The sequence below is a fragment of the Somniosus microcephalus genome, chromosome 4, assembly GCF_052327205.1.
Source record: "Somniosus microcephalus isolate GS21.2 chromosome 4, FLI_Smic_1.0, whole genome shotgun sequence".
Classification (NCBI taxonomy): Eukaryota; Metazoa; Chordata; class Chondrichthyes; order Squaliformes; family Somniosidae; genus Somniosus; species Somniosus microcephalus.
Window position 1 is genome coordinate 178,327,784 of NC_140990.1, and position 18,780 is coordinate 178,346,563.

Below are 18,780 nucleotides of genomic sequence, written 5' to 3' on the forward strand. Positions count from 1 at the left end.
GACCCGGGGCCCAGCTGGGCCACCAGGGATCGGAGTGCCGGCAAAAGAGCCCGACACTCAAGAGAAGTGCCGGGCTCACGGAGCGCAGCCGGCACTCTGCGGGGGAGGCATCAGAGGAGGCCGGGGACGGCAGAGGGGGCAGGTGCTGGCAGGCGGCCAGCAACAAAAATGGCAGCCCCGCACCTTCCCTTTAATTAGTGCCGCCCCGGCCGCAGGTAGGCCCCCTGACCCCGTCGGACATAGCGTCCGGCGATAAGTTAGGGGGCGCTACCGAAGATCGCGGCTGGGGCGTGAGCGGGGTGCTACGCACGGCAATGACGTCATCGCCGGCGGCGGGGTGCTAATGGTTACTGCCACCGTTAACCTCCCGCTGAATTTCGCGGGGGGCGTTGGCAGCGCCGCGCCCGGGCGCTAATTGCTTTGCGCCCCGTTATCGCCCTCTTAGGGCACTAACGGGAGGCGCAAAGCAACTGAATTTTTTAGGCCTTTGTCTTTTATTGTGATGGCTGCAGTCTCTTTGTTTGTTGAGGGAGCTCTGGAGAGCAAATTACAATTAATACCAAGCGCTTAGATATCCCATAATATTTGGTTCTGTAAATTAGATGGATCTGTTTCCTCTCTCTCTTTCCTTTCTCCTCTCTTTCTTTTCACTTTTGTCTTTCATCTCTTTCCTCCTCCTCCTCCTCTCCCTTTCCTCCCTCTCTCCTTCCCATTTCTATCTCCTCTCCCCTCTTTCTCCCATCTGTCTGTCCCTTTCTCTCCCCTCCTTTTTCCCCCTCTCACCTCTCCCCTCTCTCTGTTTTCTCTCTCTCTCTCCTCTCTCCATTATTTTCTTTCCTCTCTCTTTCCTCTTTCTCTTTCTTGCTCTCTCCCTTTCCCCACTTCTGTATTGACACGTCCTGGGATACAGTCCCACCAATTTTGGCTTTTTCTAGTTCTTGACCCAAGTAGACAATCCTTCAGTGGGCCTCCACAGCAAGTGTTGGCAGATTATTTGATCATATGGGGTAAAGGAAGAGAGGAAGAGGGAGCTATCACAGCGAGCATGATCCTTATTGTTGCTTGATGATCACATGGAAGCATTTCCTAGTAGGGGCCAGTCAACAGCAATCAGGGAAGAAGAAAGACTTGCATTTATATCGTGCCTTGCACAACCTCTGAATGTCCCAAAGCGCTTTTGAAGTGTAGTCACTGTTGTAATGTAGGAAACGCGACAGTGAATTTTCGCACAGCATGATCCCACAAATAGTAATGTGATAATCAGTTTTCGTGCTGTTGGCTGAGTGATAAATATTGGACACCGAGGATAACGCCCCTGCGCTTCTTCAAAATAGTGCCATGCAATCTTATGCGTCCACCCGAGAGAGCAGACGGGGCCTCGGTTTAACGTCTCATCCGAAAGACGGCACTTCTGACAGTGCAGCACTCCCTCGGCATTGCATTGGAGTGTCAGCCTAGATTTTGTGCTCAAGTCCCTGGAGTGGGACTTCAACCCACAACCTTCAGACTCACTGGTGAGAGTACTACCCACAGAGCCATGGGTGATAGGAACAGGAATCCCATCTGACATTAGCTAGCACAGCACCAACTATGGACCTTTCTGATCTATATGACCCAGTACCACAACCCAGAAGCTCATCAGGGAGTCCATGGTGCGTTTAAAAAATATATTTCTGCGGAAGATGATTGTTCTTTTTGCATCTCTTTTCCAGGTCAGTGTGCCCTCTCTCTCTCTGGGCCCAAGCCCTTTCCTAAAACTAACATTAGGAGCTGTAGCTGATTTTTAACTGCAAGCAAGCTGTACTTTATTTGTTTAAAGAAGAAAACTTTTTTCGAAGACCAGCAAGGGAAATTCTCCCCGGTTTCCTGGCCAATATTTATCCCTCAACCAGTATCACTAATTACACACAGATTATCTGGTCGTTATCACGTTGCTGTTTGTGGGAGCTTGCTGTGCGCAAATTGGCTGTCGCATTCCCTGCATTACAACAGTGACAATACTTCAAAAAGTACTTAATTGGCTGTAAAGTGCTTTGGGATGTCCTGAGGTCACGGAAGGCGCCTCTAAATGCAAACGTTTCTTAAAAAAATTATAATCATTGACAAGCAGATTGCGGTATTTGGCGACATTTAATAATGCACATAAAAGTGTGACGGGGACACTTTGAAGTGCGTGTTCGAGGCCCACACGTGTGTACAATACCCAGCTGGCAGTAGAAATTAATTGGGCTTTGCAGAGTGAAGTGGGTAGAGAGAGCTTTGTGTGTTATCTTTTTACAAACAGAGCGTGTTTGCCACAGTGAGAGCTTAAACACAGGGAGTGGGTTTGTTTGAAGGAAAGCGAGTGCAGGCAGCAGAGGGTTAATAACGTGACGAGAGGGGCTTGGCTTTTGAAGTCGGAAGTGTAAAGGAGAAAGTTAATTCTAAGGAGGCGGGGAGGGCGAAGGGGAGGGGTGTGAGCTGAGGGAAGAGGAGGACCTCGCCGAGATTTCGAGCTAGATTGGCTGCAAGTTTTAGCAAAGAATTCAGTCTGGGAACAGATGCAGAGACAAGAGAGAGGAGAAGGTATTCCTAATTGTCTGTGGGATTGCAGCCAGAGTCTTAGCAGCAGAGAGCTTTTGCTGGATCTGGTCTCTTTAAGCAGCTGAGCTGATTCTGTGCGGAACTGACTGATTCGAACCCAGCTCCGTTTCAATCTCATTAACCTTGCCCAAGGAGCGTTGACTGCAGGGAGCCAATGAAGAGGAGGCTGTCATTGAAGCCCATTTAGCCCCACCTCCTCTCTGGTTTTTATTGGTACGAAGGGCATGTGTTTGTGTGTGCCCTGTGGGACATGTTAATATTAACACCAGGACTCTGAGCACATCCAGTATTGCGAGGCTCGCCTGACAGTTGGAATGAGTGCGTCGGTCAAGCTTGTGGTGCTTTGCCTCGTGTGGGTAGCTATCCCCAATGCTTGGTGCTGGTGGAATTGGTTTGGAGGTGGAGAGAAGAAGGTGACTACGACCCTGGACCCAAAACCGCCTGCGGTCACGCTACAGCCAGTCATCTCACCCTCCACCGATCGGTACGGCACAGGAAGCGAGCGTCCAGCCGAGCCCGGAGTGGACACCTTTGGAACGGGTCAACCTACCGCTGAACCTCTCCGAACCACATCTGGAATGCAGCATGCGGGACTTCAGAAAGACTTGCTGGGGGGAAACGGGGCGACGACCCCATTGCCTCTGGTAACCACCGATGCTACAATGACTACCTCCAAGACTCCCAAGGCGGGAGCAGATGGACAAGAGGAGAACATCGCTGGGGTCGGTGCTAAGATACTGGACGTGGCAGAAGGAGTGCAGAATTTGCTTCGGTCCTGGCACACGAGACTAAACGCAACAGCCAAACCTGAGATGCCACTTGCAACAATGACTTTGGGAAGGACAGCGGAAGAAGATTCTACAGCATCGAGTTCAACTCCAGGCCAAATGAGGACTGTAGATACCAAGGCTAGCACACCATCAGAGTCTACTGCAGCTACCAGCACTGGGACAGTGCACGTGGTGACAACAGCTTCACCTGCAAGCCAGGCTTTCACTGCGGCAGAACCATCAGCGTCCTCTTCCTCCTCCTCTATCTCCTCCAACTCCTCCTCCATCTCCGCCTCCTCCTCCATCTCCACCAACTCCTCCATCTCCACCAACTCTTCCATCTCCACCTCCTCCTCCCCCTCATCCAACTCCTCCTCATCCAACATCTCCTCCTCCTCCTGGTTTGCCACAACAGTAGCTGCTCAACGGCCAGTGTTGGTCAGCGATCCTATGGCTGCACCCTTCTCAAAGCGACCCTGTGGCTTTCGCTGTCCAGGTAGCATTCTTAGGAAGGTCCCACCGTCCGGTAAACCGCAGCACGTTAATTTGACGAGAGGTGGGCTTCTCACGGGCGGGGAATCCGGTTGGGGCACCTCACCTGAGCTGCGGAAGGACAATGGGGAAGTTGCGAATGACGCCCTGGCAGTCGGAGGATCTTTATCGACTGGTCGCTCACAGGCCTCGCAGACAGACAACCGAATGCATGAAGCCGCCCAACTGCAAATGGCGGGGACTTTGACTAGTCAGCTATCCCATGATGCTCTAGAACGTAGCCACAAAATGGCGGCCGGGACGGGTGGGAACTCGAGTGATGGCCAATCACCTCTCAGCGTTTCAAGTGCCAATGATTTCTCTAAGCATGATGGGATAGTGCTGGATAATTTAAGCCGAACTAATAACCTGGTGTTTAATCAGAATGCGACTAATGGTGTGCTGGGATACTCTGCTGCTGCTGTAGAAGCTAAACTAGATTTACTAACCCCTACTAAGGCTTCTGATCCAGGTTTGCAGGGTGGTGCTTCTCTACCTCATGCTAATTGGACCGCGCCTGGGTCCGGATCTCCCGGGCCCGCCGACTGCACTCCGCTGCCCCCTGCCTTGAATTTCTGCCGCAGGCTGGGTTACGGGGGCATCTGGCTCCCGAACCACCTCAACCAGACCAGCGTGGCAGAGATCCAGGATGCCATGCGCGGCTGGGGGGCGCTCCTGCCCTCCCGCTGCCACCCCGGTCTGGAGCCTTTCTTCTGTCTGCTGCTCGCGCCGAGGTGCGACTCCCCCACGCGTCTGCCGCCTTGCCGTGGGTACTGCGAGGCCATACGGGACAACTGCTGGACCGAGTTAGCGGGTGGGGGTCTCCACCTGCCCTGCCACCCTCTCCCCGATGAAGAGGAGGGGTATGGGTGCCTATCTCTCACTGTTAGCAGAGGTAAACAAACAAACAAACACCTCCCCCCTTCAGCCTATGCATAGGACTCTGAGGTGAGACATAAGGTACCGTCATGTCAGAAAAACGCGTGTTAAGATGTTTTGAAAGTTGCACTCAGCGCCTTTAACGTAGTAGGACATCCCCAGGCGCTTCACAGGAGTGTTGTCAAACACAAATTTGACACCGAGTCACATGAGATATTAGGACTGGTGTCTAAAACCTTGGTCTTAAGGAGCGTCTTGAAGGAGGAGAGGCGGAGAGGTTTAGGGAGGGAATTCCAGAGCTTGGGGCCCAGGGGGCTGAAGGCATGGCCGCCAATGGTGGAGCGATTCAAATCGGAGATGCGCAAGGGGCCAGAATTGGAGGAGCGCAGAGATCTCGGAGGGTTTTAGGGCTAGAGGAGGTTACAGAGATGGGCGAGGCCATGGAGGGATTTGAACACAAGGATTAGAATTTTAAAATGGAGTCACTGTAGGTCAGGGAGTGCAGGGGTGATGGGTGTAATCACTGTAATCGGGAACCGTTTGTAGGTCAGGGAGCACAGGGGTGATGGGTGTAATCACTGTAATCGGGAACCGTTTGTAGGTCAGGGAGTGCAGGGGTGATGGGTGTAATCACTGTAATCGGGAACCGTTTGTAGGTCAGGGAGCGCAGGGGTGATGGGTGTAATCACTGTAATCGGGAACCGTTTGTAGGTCAGGGAGTGCAGGGGTGATGGGTGTAATCACTGTAATCGGGAACCGTTTGTAGGTCAGGGAGTGCAGGGGTGATGGGTGTAATCACTGTAATCGGGAACCGTTTGTAGGTCAGGGAGTGCAGGTGTGATGGGTGTAATCACTGTAATCGGGAACCGTTTGTAGGTCAGGGAGCGCAGGGGTGATGGGTGTAATCACTGTAATCGGGAACCGTTTGTAGGTCAGGGAGTGCAGGGGTGATGGGTGTAATCACTGTAATCGGGAACCGTTTGTAGGTCAGGGAGTGCAGGGGTGATGGGTGTAATCACTGTAATCGGGAACCGTTTGTAGGTCAGGGAGTGCAGGGGTGATGGGTGTAATCACTGTAATCGGGAACCGTTTGATCTCAACATTTGGAATGGAAAGTGAATTCTTCAGTTATACCCACTTATGATTGCCCAGATCATGCCAGCAATGGTGCCAGGGCCGGCTGTGTACCACCGAAGAACCCCTTTCACGGGTTTTCTAACTCTGAGGCATTTGGCTAGCTTTCGAATGGCCTTCCATACTCAAACCAGATTTGCACCTGGTGGGTCCTGACTGGAGTGTTCCTGCTGCAGCCAATCAGAGGTGATGCGAGTGTACTCATGCTGATTCGCAAGCTGAGGGTTAGAGTAAATATTCATAGTTTTAAGAGAAGTTTTGTTTATTGGAATTACTGCAGCAAGAAACTCGTCAAATCTGAACGCACTGTGTGTGTGTCTGAGGTTCCCACTTTGTTTATAAGTCTTAAAATTCATTGGCTTTAATAGTCTAAAAATGAGTTCTCTTCAGAATTCCATTTCAATTTAAATTGATGCTGACAATTTAAAAAAAAAATTTGCTGCACTTGCTTGTTTAAACCAGTTCTTAAAACAGTCAAGACCCGTGGTGCCGAACTAGCATATGTCCCATTAGCTTATTAGTGATGGCTATGATGGAGGTGGAGAGGGGTGTGGGTGTGTGTGTTCATGAGAGTGAGTGAGTGTTTGCATAGGGGTGAGTGAGTATGTTCATGAAAGTGAGTGAATGTTTGCATGGGGTGAATGTGTGTGTGTGTGTGCGCAAACGGGTGTGTGTGTGTGTGTGAGTGCGTGCATGGATCAGTGAGTGAGTTTGCGTAAGTGTGTGTGTGTGTCATTGTTCTGAGGCAGTGGAACAGGGTCGTTGGGGGCAGGGAAACAAAATGAGGAATTGAGTAGCGCAGAACATGATCTGAGTGCTAAATTTGAACAATTCTCTCCTCTTATGGAATTGTTAAAAAAAATCTCTAAGCTCATTCGTCAATCTACTGCCAAGCTTCATCGAAAACCTTCTCTTGTTTGAATGCATGTTCAGACAGCTGTTGACTAAATGATTTAAACTGGGCCAGCCGAACAGTGCTTTGCAAACTGCCTAACATCTGCCACCTGTAGAACTCCTGATCCAAACATAACATTCCTTCGAAAACCAGTGCTGAACAGGATCCAACTGTAAGAGAGGAGCTGATGCTACCGGTTAATCAATCGGTACAGGCTGAGCGTTGTCCACGCTACATCAGCTGTGCAGTGAATCCATTTGTTATGGGGCGGGGTTGGTTGGGGGAGTGAGATTATGGTGTTGGCGTGAGGGGAATCTGGGTATGATTTGACTGTATTCTCTTGAAATTCTTCCCATCGGTCACTCTTTGAACTGTCGCCTCCTATTTGGTCTCCGATCTCATTTGTCCTGTGTAGTTTGCGTTCTGCTCAAAAGGTTTTCAGATGAAACCCAAAGGTGCAATTTTTATTCTTGAATCAATTGCTTAACAAAGTGACAGATCTACAGAAGCCTTGTTGAATCTATCCGGGAAACACAACAGTCGCGTTTGAATTTCTAGAGATGGTTAGATTAGAAATGTTTTATCAATGTGAATTTAATTTTCTTCAAAATCTATTATCTCTTGACCTGGTAAGGTGTGGGGGTGGGGTGGGTGAATATTTGTATTAAGGATGTTTCGGTTCTTAATTCTGACTACAGCAAATGATTTTCAGTGGACAGCTCTTTCAAAGAGCCGGCACAGGCATGATGGGCTGAATGGCCTCCTTCTGTGCTGCAAGATTGTATGATTTCAAATCAAAAATTGGTATTTAACAGCAAGGAAAGCTAATGGTGAGTGCGTTAATGGGCCCCCAATCCAGCCATTGAGAGTCGTGTATATTTGTTGTTCAGTCGCTGATAACACGCCTGCAAGATAATAGTTTAGAAACTGCTTGATTTCTACATTGGTAAACACGGGTGGGGTAGGGTAACATAGCTGCTACACCTCGCACTGCAAGAGGCAGGGCCACCCTGAATTCGACCATCATTGGAATGAGGTGCCTTGTACCCGGCTAACATGAAGGATAGGGTGGAATCATAAAACCTTACAGTCAGAAGGAAGCCATTCGGCCCATCCAGCCTCTTTGAAAGAGCTATCCAATTAATCCCAATCGCCTGCTCTTTCCCCATAGCCCTGCAAATCTTTCCTTTCCAAGTTTTTATCCAATTCCCCTTTGAAAGTTATCATTGAATCTGCTTCCACCACCCTTTCAGGCAGCACATTCCAGATCATAACAACTTGCTGCATAAAAAAAATTCTCCTCATCTCCCCTCTTGTTCTTTTGCCAATTACCTTAAATCTGTGTCCTCTGGTTACTGACCCTCCTGCCAGTGGAAACAGTTTCTCCTTATTTACTCTATCAAAACCCCATATAATTTGGAGCACCTCTATTAAATCCCCCCTTAACCTTCTCTGCTCTAAGGAGAATGTAATTGGATAGCTCTTTTCAAGAGCTGGCACAGGAACGTTGGACCGAATGGCCTCCTTCTGTGCTGATAAAAGAAATACAAATACACTTGTTAATCTCCCTTGGCATTGTACTGAGACCAAGTGTAGTCATCAGGTCAAGAAAGAAGAAGGAACTTGCATTTATATAGTGCCTTTCAGGACGTCCCTGTTTTTAGTGATGTTGATTAAGCGATAAATATTGACCAGGACACTGGGGAGAACTCCTCTGTTCTTCGAAATAGTTCAGTGGGATCTTTTACATCCACCTGAGTGGGCAGACGGGGCCTCGGTTTAACATCTCACCTGAAAGACGGCACCTCCGACAGTGCAGCACTCCCTCAGCACTGCGCTGGGAGTGTCAGCCTGGATTTTTTGCTCAGGTCTCTGGAGTGGGACTTGAACCCACAACCTTCTGACTCAGAGGAGTGAGAGTGCTGGCACCGAGCCATGGCTGACGCCAAGTGAAGTTAGATGGTGAAGTGTAAGTGGACCCTGAGTGCGTGGATATAATTCAGCCATCATTTTAAAGTTGTGTGGTTTGTCTTTTTATATATTCTTTGATATATTATTGTACTGTGTGCAACATAAGATGGGAGATGAAGGAATGAACGTTGTATTCCTTAAAGTGGTTAATAATGGTGGGGATGGGGAATCCGTTGGCGATTAATCATACATGGAGCAAGCTTGATGGGATGGGCAGCCTATTTCACGGTGAGCAAAGTTGAGTCAAATTTCCGCTTCAATGTGTGATAAATCGTAGACTGTGAGTGCACAATTTATCAATATTCCCTCTTATAGGGCTGAAAATCTGGTTGGATGCATTCCTGGAGATTTCATTACGTGACCGCCCACCTCCAACCGCCCCTCCCCAGTCACGCAGCCTTTTTTCCCCCCCCATCTCCAATACTTTTAAGTGTTCAAAGAAAATTTTTAAAACTCAATGGCCCGGATTTTCCGGGGCCTATGGCCTCGTACGCGACCGTAAGGGCCCCGCAGGTTCTGGGTTTCGGCATGCGATGTGCACGTGCGAAAACCCGGAACTTGCAATCTGTCAAAGTTTCAGCTCGACAGACCGTACAAATGCACAGGAAACGGACATTCGCGGGCGGAGCGTTGGGCTATTACTGCCCAGCGAATGCCCACAAAACTCTTACGCCCGATACAAGCAGGCATAGGGCCTTTTACCAGCGTAAGGTTGAAAATAAATATTAAAATAACATTTTAAAAATCATTTAAACATTCAAAAAGCTTTAAAATTAGTTTTGCTTATTTTTGGCCCCTTTAAATATGTTTACATTTATTTTTCAAAAAATTTAATTTTTGCTTTAAATTGTTAATTTAATTGTATTTTAATTAATTTTAAACAGGTGATGATTTATTTTTATGTAGGTTGTGTGAAAGTGTGTATTTTATGTGATTTCCTATTAAGCTTATGGGGAGTCCGTACGTAAATGGAATCCCCATAGGCATAATGGGAATTCCTCTTTTTGATTGGTTGGGCCGGCCCATGTGATCACGGGCGCTTGCGATCCGCGTGCGCCCCTGGGATTCGTGGGACTTTACGCAGGCGTACGCTTGGAGCCACAGGAGCGCGAGTCTTCGTAGGTCTGGGGCCATCAGGTAAGTACGGATTTTACTTGCGGTTTGGAGACATTCGCCCGCGGGAAGCCCCCGACCGCAATTTCCGGTCCCATTTTTTTAATACCCGTATGATTTTTCTCCCGGCTTGCTCGCAGCAGTGTCCAGGAGTATAGTCTTTAATTCCTGGAGACCCCAGGGTAATCCTGAAGGGTCGGCAATGGCAACCCTACCCTCTCGGCGCACACCAGCCGAATGGAATTTATGCACCTATGATTGTTACTTGGCAAGGTGAGTCAGCTCCGGCACACGCTGGTCCATCTGCTGGCAGCCCGGGCAAGTGTGGCATCCACGGGGCTCAGGAGCAAGAGCGGCCTGCGGATCACACATGAATAAACACTATAAAATGATTTGCTCGTGTCCATCATTGTAACGCGGGTGTTTACAATAATCCCGACTCGTTGTCCCAGTGGGCATCAGCCCATGACACAAAAGATCCCGTAATTTAGCGGTGATTAACACTGGAGCAGCTTTCTGAGAGGCCACAGGGAAGACTAGTAAGTGGAAGTGTCAAGAGATTACGGCTAAGATACAATTGCGAGGCAAGACATGGGCACTGGGTTCTTAAATGACAAAGTGTTGCATTCACTTTGATGAGCACAAAAATCCACTTGTAAAACAGTAATTTCTACAGCATTTCTGCTGGCTGCTCATTTAATTGCCCAGTCCATGTTGTGAATAGCTGAGAGAGTTCAGCCAATTAGGTTTGGCGTTAGCTGGTCCCAGCATTATCATTATGTTATTGAATTGGGTTCCCCCCATTTTATTGGAGGGACTCCCTGATGTAAACATTGGGTCCTTGTGGGTTTCTGCTTTGATGGATGTTCAATTAATGGGAGTTTTTCAGACAACCCCACCCCGCCCCATGGGCTTAAACAAAAGACGAATCTAAACTGTTTCAGACATTTGTGTTTGTGTTGGATTTAAAAAGTTTCTGAAGCAATGGCATGTAGTGCAGACGCATGCGACGCTTGTGTGCAATTTTTTTCAGTGTCGCTGCTGTTCCTTATTGTGTTAGTGACTGTAGATTAATTTGAGGAGTATCTTATATATATATATATATAAAAGGATACTTCTGTCTGTCATTCCGTCTGTCTTTCTGTCTGTCTGTCTTGAATTAACTCGAAAGTTATAGAGCGTACCTACACGTGCGTTACGTCGAAAGAAAGCTGACGATTCCAGAACCGTCCTAAGCATATTTACGTTTCGGCCGGACAAAAATTGCACCCGCGGTATCCAAAAAACATTCAACATACCGCTCATTATCCGCTCATTAGCATCGAGTGACGTCAAGGTCGACCAATCGTACAGCGGGTTCCTGGCGCGTGCGGCCGGGCCCTCCTACGGTCGAGTGACGGGACGATTGACCAATCCTACGCTTCGGTGACCTGACAGTCGACCAATCGGTGCGTGTGTGGGCGGGCCTTATCGTTCTGAACCGAGGTGAGTCGCCGTCATCTTGATTCCAAACTTTTCCTTTCTTTTTCCCGCTTTCTGCGTCTTTAAAAAAAACGTTGCTTTTAAAACACATATTGTTTTTTAAAAAAGTTAATTACTTTCTAAATCTTTGATCTAATCTCATTAATTTTCCTACCTTTCCCCGTTTTTCCAGGTAGGCCTCGAAGCCTCGGCCTCTCCTCCGCACCCACGCCCGAGCTAGGCACCTCCCGGCCCCAGTCAACAAGCGGCCCCCCGATCGCCGCCATCTTTGTGAAGGCTGGAGGGGCGGGCCTCAGCCGAGCGCCGCTACCACCGCCATCTTAGTAAAGGCTGGTGCGGCGGGTGCGGCACGGAGCTCCGCGGAGCAGGTGTGCGGCGGCGTCTAACTCGCACCCCCCCCCCCCCCCCAGTCTGTCTCTCTCTCTCTCTCTTCCCCGCGCCTCCTGAATGCGCGGGGGGAAGAAGGCCCGGCGCACCGTGGCTTTCGGAGACTTCAACTCCGTGACAGGTGAGGAGGGGTCTTTGTTCACGTTGGGCGGCGGGCGGGGTTCCTCGGGTGCTGATCCCTGGCGGTGTGGGGCCGGAGCCCGGCTCTTACCTTGCTCCGGAGAGTGGGGCGGACGGCGGGGCCTGGGAGTAGCAAATCGGGCACCACGGCAGAAGAAAAACTGAGAGCGACAGAGGGGAACAGACGTCAGAGAGACAGAGAAATAGGGAGGGAGGAGAGGGAGAGGGGCAGGGAGGGAGAGGGGCAGGGAGGGAGAGAGGCAGGGAGGGAGAGGGAAGAGAGAGAGGGTGGGGGGAAGAGAGAGAGGGAGGGGGTGGGGGAGGGAGAGAGAGAGAGGGTGGGGGGAGGGGGAGAGAGAGAGGGTGGGGGGAGGGGGGAGAGAGAGGGTGGGGGAGGGGGGGGGAGAGAGAGGGTGGGGGGAGGGGGGGAGAGAGAGGGTGGGGGGAGGGGGAGAGAGAGGGGTGGGGGGGAGAGAGAGAGAGAGGGTGGGGGAGAGAGAGAGAGGGTGGGGGAGGAGGGGAGAGAGAGAGTGGCGGGAGAGATGAGAGGGTGGGGGGAGTGGGGAGAGAGAGAAGGTGGAGGAGGGCGAGGGGGGAGGAGAGAGAGGGTGGGGGAGGGGGGAGAGAGTGAGGGTGGGGGGAGGGGAGAGAGAGAGAGGGTGGGGAGGGGAGAGAGAGAGAGAGGGGGGGAGGGGAGAGAGAGGGTGGGGGGAGGGGAGAGAGAGAGAGGGTGGGAGGGAGGGAGAGAGAGAGAGAGGGTGGGGGGGAGGGAGAGAGAGGGTGGGGGGGGAGGGGAGAGAGGGTGGGGGGGAGGGGTGAGAGAGGGGTGGTGGGGAGGGGAGTGAGAGAGAGAGGGTGGGGAGGAGGGGAGAGAGAGAGCGAGGGTGGGGGGGGAGGGGAGAGAGGGTGGGGGGGAGGGGAGAGAGAGAGAGGGTGGGGAGGAGGGGAGAGAGTGAGCGAGGGTGGGGGGGGAGGGGAGAGAGGGTGGGGGGAGGGGGGAGGAGAGAGAGAGAGGGGTGGGGAGGAGGGGAGAGAGAGTGAGAGGGTGGGGGGGAGGGGAGATGAGGGTGGGGGGGGGGAGGGGAGAGAGAGAGAGGGTGGGGAGGAGGGGAGAGAGAGAGCGAGGGTGGGGGGGGAGGGGGAGAGAGAGGGTGGGGGGAGGAAAGGGGGGAGGGAGGGAGGGAGGGAGAGAGAGTAAAGCAGGGAGAGACAGGAGGAGAGAGGGTGAGGGAGGGAGAGGGTGAGGGAGGGAAAGAGTGAGGTGGTGGGACAGGGAGGGAAAGAGTGAGGGGGTGGGACAGGGAGGGAGAGCTTACCTTCTTCCTTCCTTCGCAGGGGTCCATCGGGCCACCTTCCCCCCCCCAGTCGCTCTCTCTCTTCCCCCCCAGTCGCTCTCTCTCTTCCCCCCCAGTCGCTCTCTCTCTTCCCCCCCAGTCGCTCTCTCTCTTCCCACCCAGTCGCTCTCTCTCTTCCCCCCAGTCGCTCTCTCTCTTCCCCCCAGTCGCTCTCTCTCTTCCCCCCCCAGTCGCTCTCTCTCTTCCCCCCCCAGTCGCTCTCTCTCTTCCCCCCCAGTCGCTTTCTCTCTTCCCCCCAGTCGCTCTCTCTCTTCCCCCCAGTCGCTCGCTCTCTTCCCCCCAGTCGCTCTCTCTCTTCCCCCCAGTCGCTTTCTCTCTTCCCCCCAGTCGCTCTCTCTCTTCCCCCCAGTCGCTCTCTCTCTTCCCCCCAGTCGCTCTCTCTCTTCCCCCCAGTCGCTCTCTCTCTTCCCCCAGTCGCTCTCTCTCTTCCCCCCCAGTCGCTCTCTCTCTTCCCCCCCAGTCGCTCTCTCTCTTCCCCCCCAGTCGCTCTCTCTCTTCCCCCCCAGTCGCTCTCTCTCTTCCCCCCCAGTCGCGCTCTCTCTTCCCCCGTCGCTCTCTCTCTTCCCCCCAGTCGCTCTCTCTCTTCCCCCCAGTCGCTCTCTCTCTTCCCCCCAGTCGCTCTCTCTCTTCCCCCCAGTCGCTCTCTCTCTTCCCCCCAGTCGCTCTCTCTCTTCCCCCCAGTCGCTCTCTCTCTTCCCCCCCAGTCACGCTCTCTCTTCCCCAGTCGCTCTCTCTCTTCCCCCCCAGTCGCTCTCTCTCTTCCCCCCAGTCGCTCTCTCTCTTCCCCCCAGTCGCTCTCTCTCTTCCCCCCAGTCGCTCTCTCTCTTCCCCCCAGTCGCTCTCTCTCTTCCCCCCAGTCGCTCTCTCTCTTCCCCCCAGTCGCTCTCTCTCTTCCCCCCAGTCGCTCTCTCTCTTACCCCCAGTCGCTCTCTCTCTTCCCACCAGTCACTCGCTCTCTTCCCCCCAGTCGCTCTCTCTCTTCCCCCCAGTCGCTCTCTCTCTCTCTTCCCCCCAGTCGCTCTCTCTCTCTCTTCCAACAACAACATGCCCTCGAAATAGCCTCGGCACCGCCGGGCACTCCAGCTAGTATATGGATATGTAATATATAACGACAACACCGACTTGCATTTATATAGCACCTTTAACATAGTAAAACATCCCAGGCGCTTCACGGGAGCGTAATCAGACAAAATTTGACACCGAGCCACATGGGAGATATTAGGACAGGTGACCAAAAGCTTGGCCAAAGAAGTAGGTTTTAAGGAGCATCTTAATGGAGGAGAGAGCGCTGAGAGGTTTAGGGAGGGAATTTCAAAAGCTTAGTTCCGAGACAGCTGAAAGCACGGCCACCAATGTTGGGGTGAAAGAAGTGGTGAATGCACAAGAGGCCAGAATTGGAGGAGCGCAGTGATCTCGGAGGGTTGTGGGGCTGGAGGAGGTTACAGAGATAGGGAGGGGCGAGGCCATGGAGGGATTTGAACACGGGGATGAGAATTCTAAAATGGAGTCATCGGTGGACTGGGAGCCCGAGGCCTGAATTTTGCGCTCACCGTTCATTACACTTGCGCTTGCCCACAGACTTTCTGTGGGCTTTTGCACTGTGATTTGTGGTACTTCGAGAGTCAAAACAATGCGGCACTCTCTACAGAGGATTTGGAGTCTGTGTGAACCGGGCAAGCAATGGCATGTCTCCTTAACCAATCAGATTGAAGAATCCTTACTGTGACACACAGAGACTAAACCAGGAAGTGTAAGTTAGAATATTTAATTCAATATAAAATTATGCACAGAAAGTAAAATAAGCAGAGGGAAAGAAAAACAGGATTAAGAGAGAGAGATAAAAGAGACAGAAAGGAAAAGTAAAACAAAAATGTTTTAATTTAATTTTTTTAATGTTCCAACAATAATTAAAATCTGAAGGAATGAGACTCCATATTTGTAAAATTAGATGTTTCAGTGCCAGAGAGGTTGTTTGACAGTAATTAAGACTTGCCACGCCGTTAAAAATTAACTTACGCTTGAATGGAGAAGCCCTAACTTTTTCTGGCAGGTTTACTTATGGGTAAGTACCGCAACTACATTACAACAGTGGCTACACTTCAAAAGTACTTCATTGGCTGTAAAGCGCTTTGGGACATGAAAGGTGCTATATAAATGCAAGTCCCCTTTGTTTTTCCCTCGCCCTTCGATGCACGTGAATGCCAAGTCTCTCAGCGAGACAATGTTCGAGCGAAGCTTGTGGAGGAGCAGGACAAATGAGACAGCAACTTCCTGATTTCCATGTTTAGCTGCGCATGTGCGGACGCCGGAACCTGCTGTCCGATTTGCTCCTTAATAACGGTGAGCGCTGATAGCCTCACCATTATTCCTACCACAAAATCCCGGCCTATGTAGGTCAGCGAGCCCAGGGATAATTGGTGACCTCCCAAGCTTCCCCGTGCAAATAGTGAAGCTGTGTCTCTGGAACAGTGGTGGTGGGACGTAACCCAGGCAGCAAGGTTGGAGTTAACTGGTAGGATGGATTTGCTGTAACAAGGGCTACATAGTTATGCAGTGACATTATTGTATTTTTTTTAAATGGGAACTTCTCTGCCAGCAATTAAATGCACTAGAAGAAAAAATGTAGTCACAAACCTGTCAAAGGATTACAGTTTCTCTGCACCAGAGCTGCTCTTTTACACACAATGAATTTTCTCAAGGTTAAACTATCTTGAACTATTCAGTAACGGCTGTTTGAGTTGGCCAAGATAGGACTCTTGAAAGTGGACATCTGTCGCTGACCGATTTACCCCAGAACCAGAATTTCTTTCCCATGTAAGGTCACTCGGAAAAGTCGGACGAGGAGGAGGAGGTTATTCACAGGGCTATTCCCACCTGCACAATATGTCGAGTATGATGATCTGCTGGTTGTCGGGGGGATATTTGTCCTTTCCTAGGTGCCCCATTTACAGATTCTCTCTCTCTCTCTCTCTCTGGCATGTTTGCAGAACAGTTAGAACTCTGTGCCTTTCAGTTTCTGTTGAGACCAGGGACCAGCGATTTCCTTGTAATTGCAGCCAATTTCACATCGGCTATTTAGGCCCCTTTCCTTCTCCAGCAACAAAATTATCAACTTCATTTGTTTGTTGTGGAATCCTCACCATTTTTTAAAATTTAAAGTTGTTAACTCAAGAGAGCTGGCCATGCTTTGAACTTGCACACTCAGTTGAATTGTGGTCGTGCTTTGGATTTGCACACTCAGTTTCAAGTTGGTCTGTTCCCTGGTACCAGGAGTACTGGGGGGTTGATTGCATAGTTGGTTGTTCATGAATCCAAGGTAGTCCCTGGGTAGTTGCACATTAGAGAACTCACTGGTTCCAGGAGGGCTTGGAAACTGCACACCCAGTTATGTGCTGGTGGGCCAGTTGGTGCCAGGCATGCATGGGAGTTTGATGAGAGATTTCTTCCCCTGAAGAACTGAGTTTGGAGAACTGTGGAGTGAGAACAATGAGTGAGAATAATAATTGAGTTTCTTCAGCATCAGGTGCCCGAGCTGACTGCCTTTGACCCCTCCTGACTAATGTGGCATAGTGGTTAGCACTGTTGCCTCACAGCGCCAGAGACCCGGGTTCGAATCCGGCCTCGGGCGACTGTCTGTGTGGAGTTTGCACATTCTCCCCGTGTTTGCGTGGGTTTTCTCCGGGTGCTCCGGTTTCCTCCCACAGTCCAAAGATGTGCGGGTTAGGTTGATTGGCTATGATAAATTGACCCTTAGTGTTAGGGGGATTAAATACGTGGGGTTACAGGGATAGGGTGGGATATGTGTTGGTATAGGGGTTACGGGGATTGGGTGGGATATGTGTCGGTGCAGGCTCGATGGGCCGAAATGGCCTCTATCTGCACTGTGGGGTTTCTGTGATTCTGTGATTCTGTGAATGTTCTTATGACATTTTATGTTCCTTATGTGTGTGATTGACAGCTCTCCGTTTCCATGTCTCTTAGTAGTATTTGATTTCCATGCTGTGTCAGCTGTAGCTCAGTGGGTAGCACTCTCGCCTCTTGAGTCAGCAAGTTGTGGATTCAAGTCCCACTCCAGAGACTTGAGCACATGATCCAAGCTGATAACTCCGTGCAGTGCTGCGCTGTCGGAGGTGCCGTCTTTCGGATGAGACGTTAAACCGAGGCCCCGTGTGCTCTCTCAGGTGGACGTAAAAGACCCCATGGCACTATTTTGAAGAAGAGCAGGGGAGTTCTCCACGGTGCCCTGGCCAACATTTATCCCTCAATCAACATAACAAAAACAGATTATCTGGTCATTATCACATTGCTGTTTGTGGGAGCTTGCTGTGTGCAAACTGGCTGCTGCGTTTCCCACATTACAACAGTGACTACACTTCAAAAAAGTACTTAATTGGCTGTAAAGCACTTTGGGATGTCCGGTGGTCGTGAAAGGCGCTATATAAATGCAAGTCTTTCTTTCTAGTGCTAAGTAGGGTTCCCAGAAAGGCGGACACTCCACTTCTTGTGAGGTATGGCCATGAGTGTATTGGAAAATATTGGGAGTGGAATCCATGGAAATGCCAGAGCTGGTTATGATACTCTCAGGACGGGAGGAATTCTCATTTGGATCGCGAGCTGGAATTGGTTATCAGTGGGAATGTTTTGTTTGTGAAGTGTTGAATTTACAACAGATGGAAAAAGTACTCCATCCTTTATTGCTGGCTATACACTGAGCCCAGCATGTGGTGAGTGATTCTCTTGTTCTCCAATGTTGTCCTTTTACTCTGCCCGAGTACTTACATTGATGTATGGTTCTAAGGGTACTTGGGGTCTATAGTGCCCTGTAATGGTGGCCAGTGTTCATGGGCAACACCAAAGTGTGAGTGCCAGTAGGACAAGAGTCTACGGTAACCACCTGACAATCACCCTCTTTCAGCAGGGATTATTGGATAGCAGTAAGAAGGAAGAATCTGGGTTTGTTTATCCTAATCCCCGCCCCCCCACCCCCCGGCTCTGTCATGAGACACTGCGGCGAGTTGTGGTATCTTGAGTGGGACTGGTTAACGGCACAGACCAGCACCCCCCACAACTTGGTATGGCTGGTATCACATCACACGGTGAATATATCCTCTGAGAACCTGCCTCTTTCTTGCTTTTGGCTCTTGATTGGCACCAAGAGGAAACTGGCAGAGACTCGCTGAACTGCACCCTGTGTACGAAGGTTGAGCACAAGTTATTTGGCCAATGAGAACAGCTGAACCATCCCCAAACATCTGTGCATAGAGCAACAACAACAACTTGCCTTTATACACCACATTTAACGTAGTAAAATGTCCCAAGGAGCTTCACAGGAGCCTTATCAGACAAAATTTGACACTGAGCCATGTACATATTACGGCAGGTGACAAAAAGCTTGGTCGAAGAGGTAGGTTTTAAGGAGCATCTTAAAGGGGGAGAAAGAGGTTTGGAGGCTGAAAGGTTTAGGGAGGGAATTCCAGAGCTTCGGGCCTAGGCAGCTGAAGGCACAGCCACCAAAGGTGGGGTGAAGGAAATCAGGGATGCGCACGACACCAGAATTAGA

The 18,780-nt window shown here is 50.6% G+C and overlaps 1 protein-coding gene across 2 annotated transcripts in view; it reads left to right on the forward strand.

The window, feature by feature from the left end:
* col18a1a (collagen type XVIII alpha 1 chain a) overlaps nucleotides 1-18,780 on the forward strand; it is a 381,250-nt gene that overhangs the window by 178,382 nt on the left and 184,088 nt on the right. The window contains exon 1 of one of the 2 annotated variants that reach the window (XM_085985532.1): nucleotides 2,517-3,849. The exons of the other annotated variant lie outside the window; for it this stretch is intronic. Coding sequence (XP_085841658.1) covers nucleotides 2,898-3,849 — 952 coding nt within the window. The 5' untranslated portion in view covers nucleotides 2,517-2,897. Of the gene's footprint in view, nucleotides 1-2,516; nucleotides 3,850-18,780 lie in introns of those variants that run through there. 2 annotated transcript variants of the gene reach the window in all.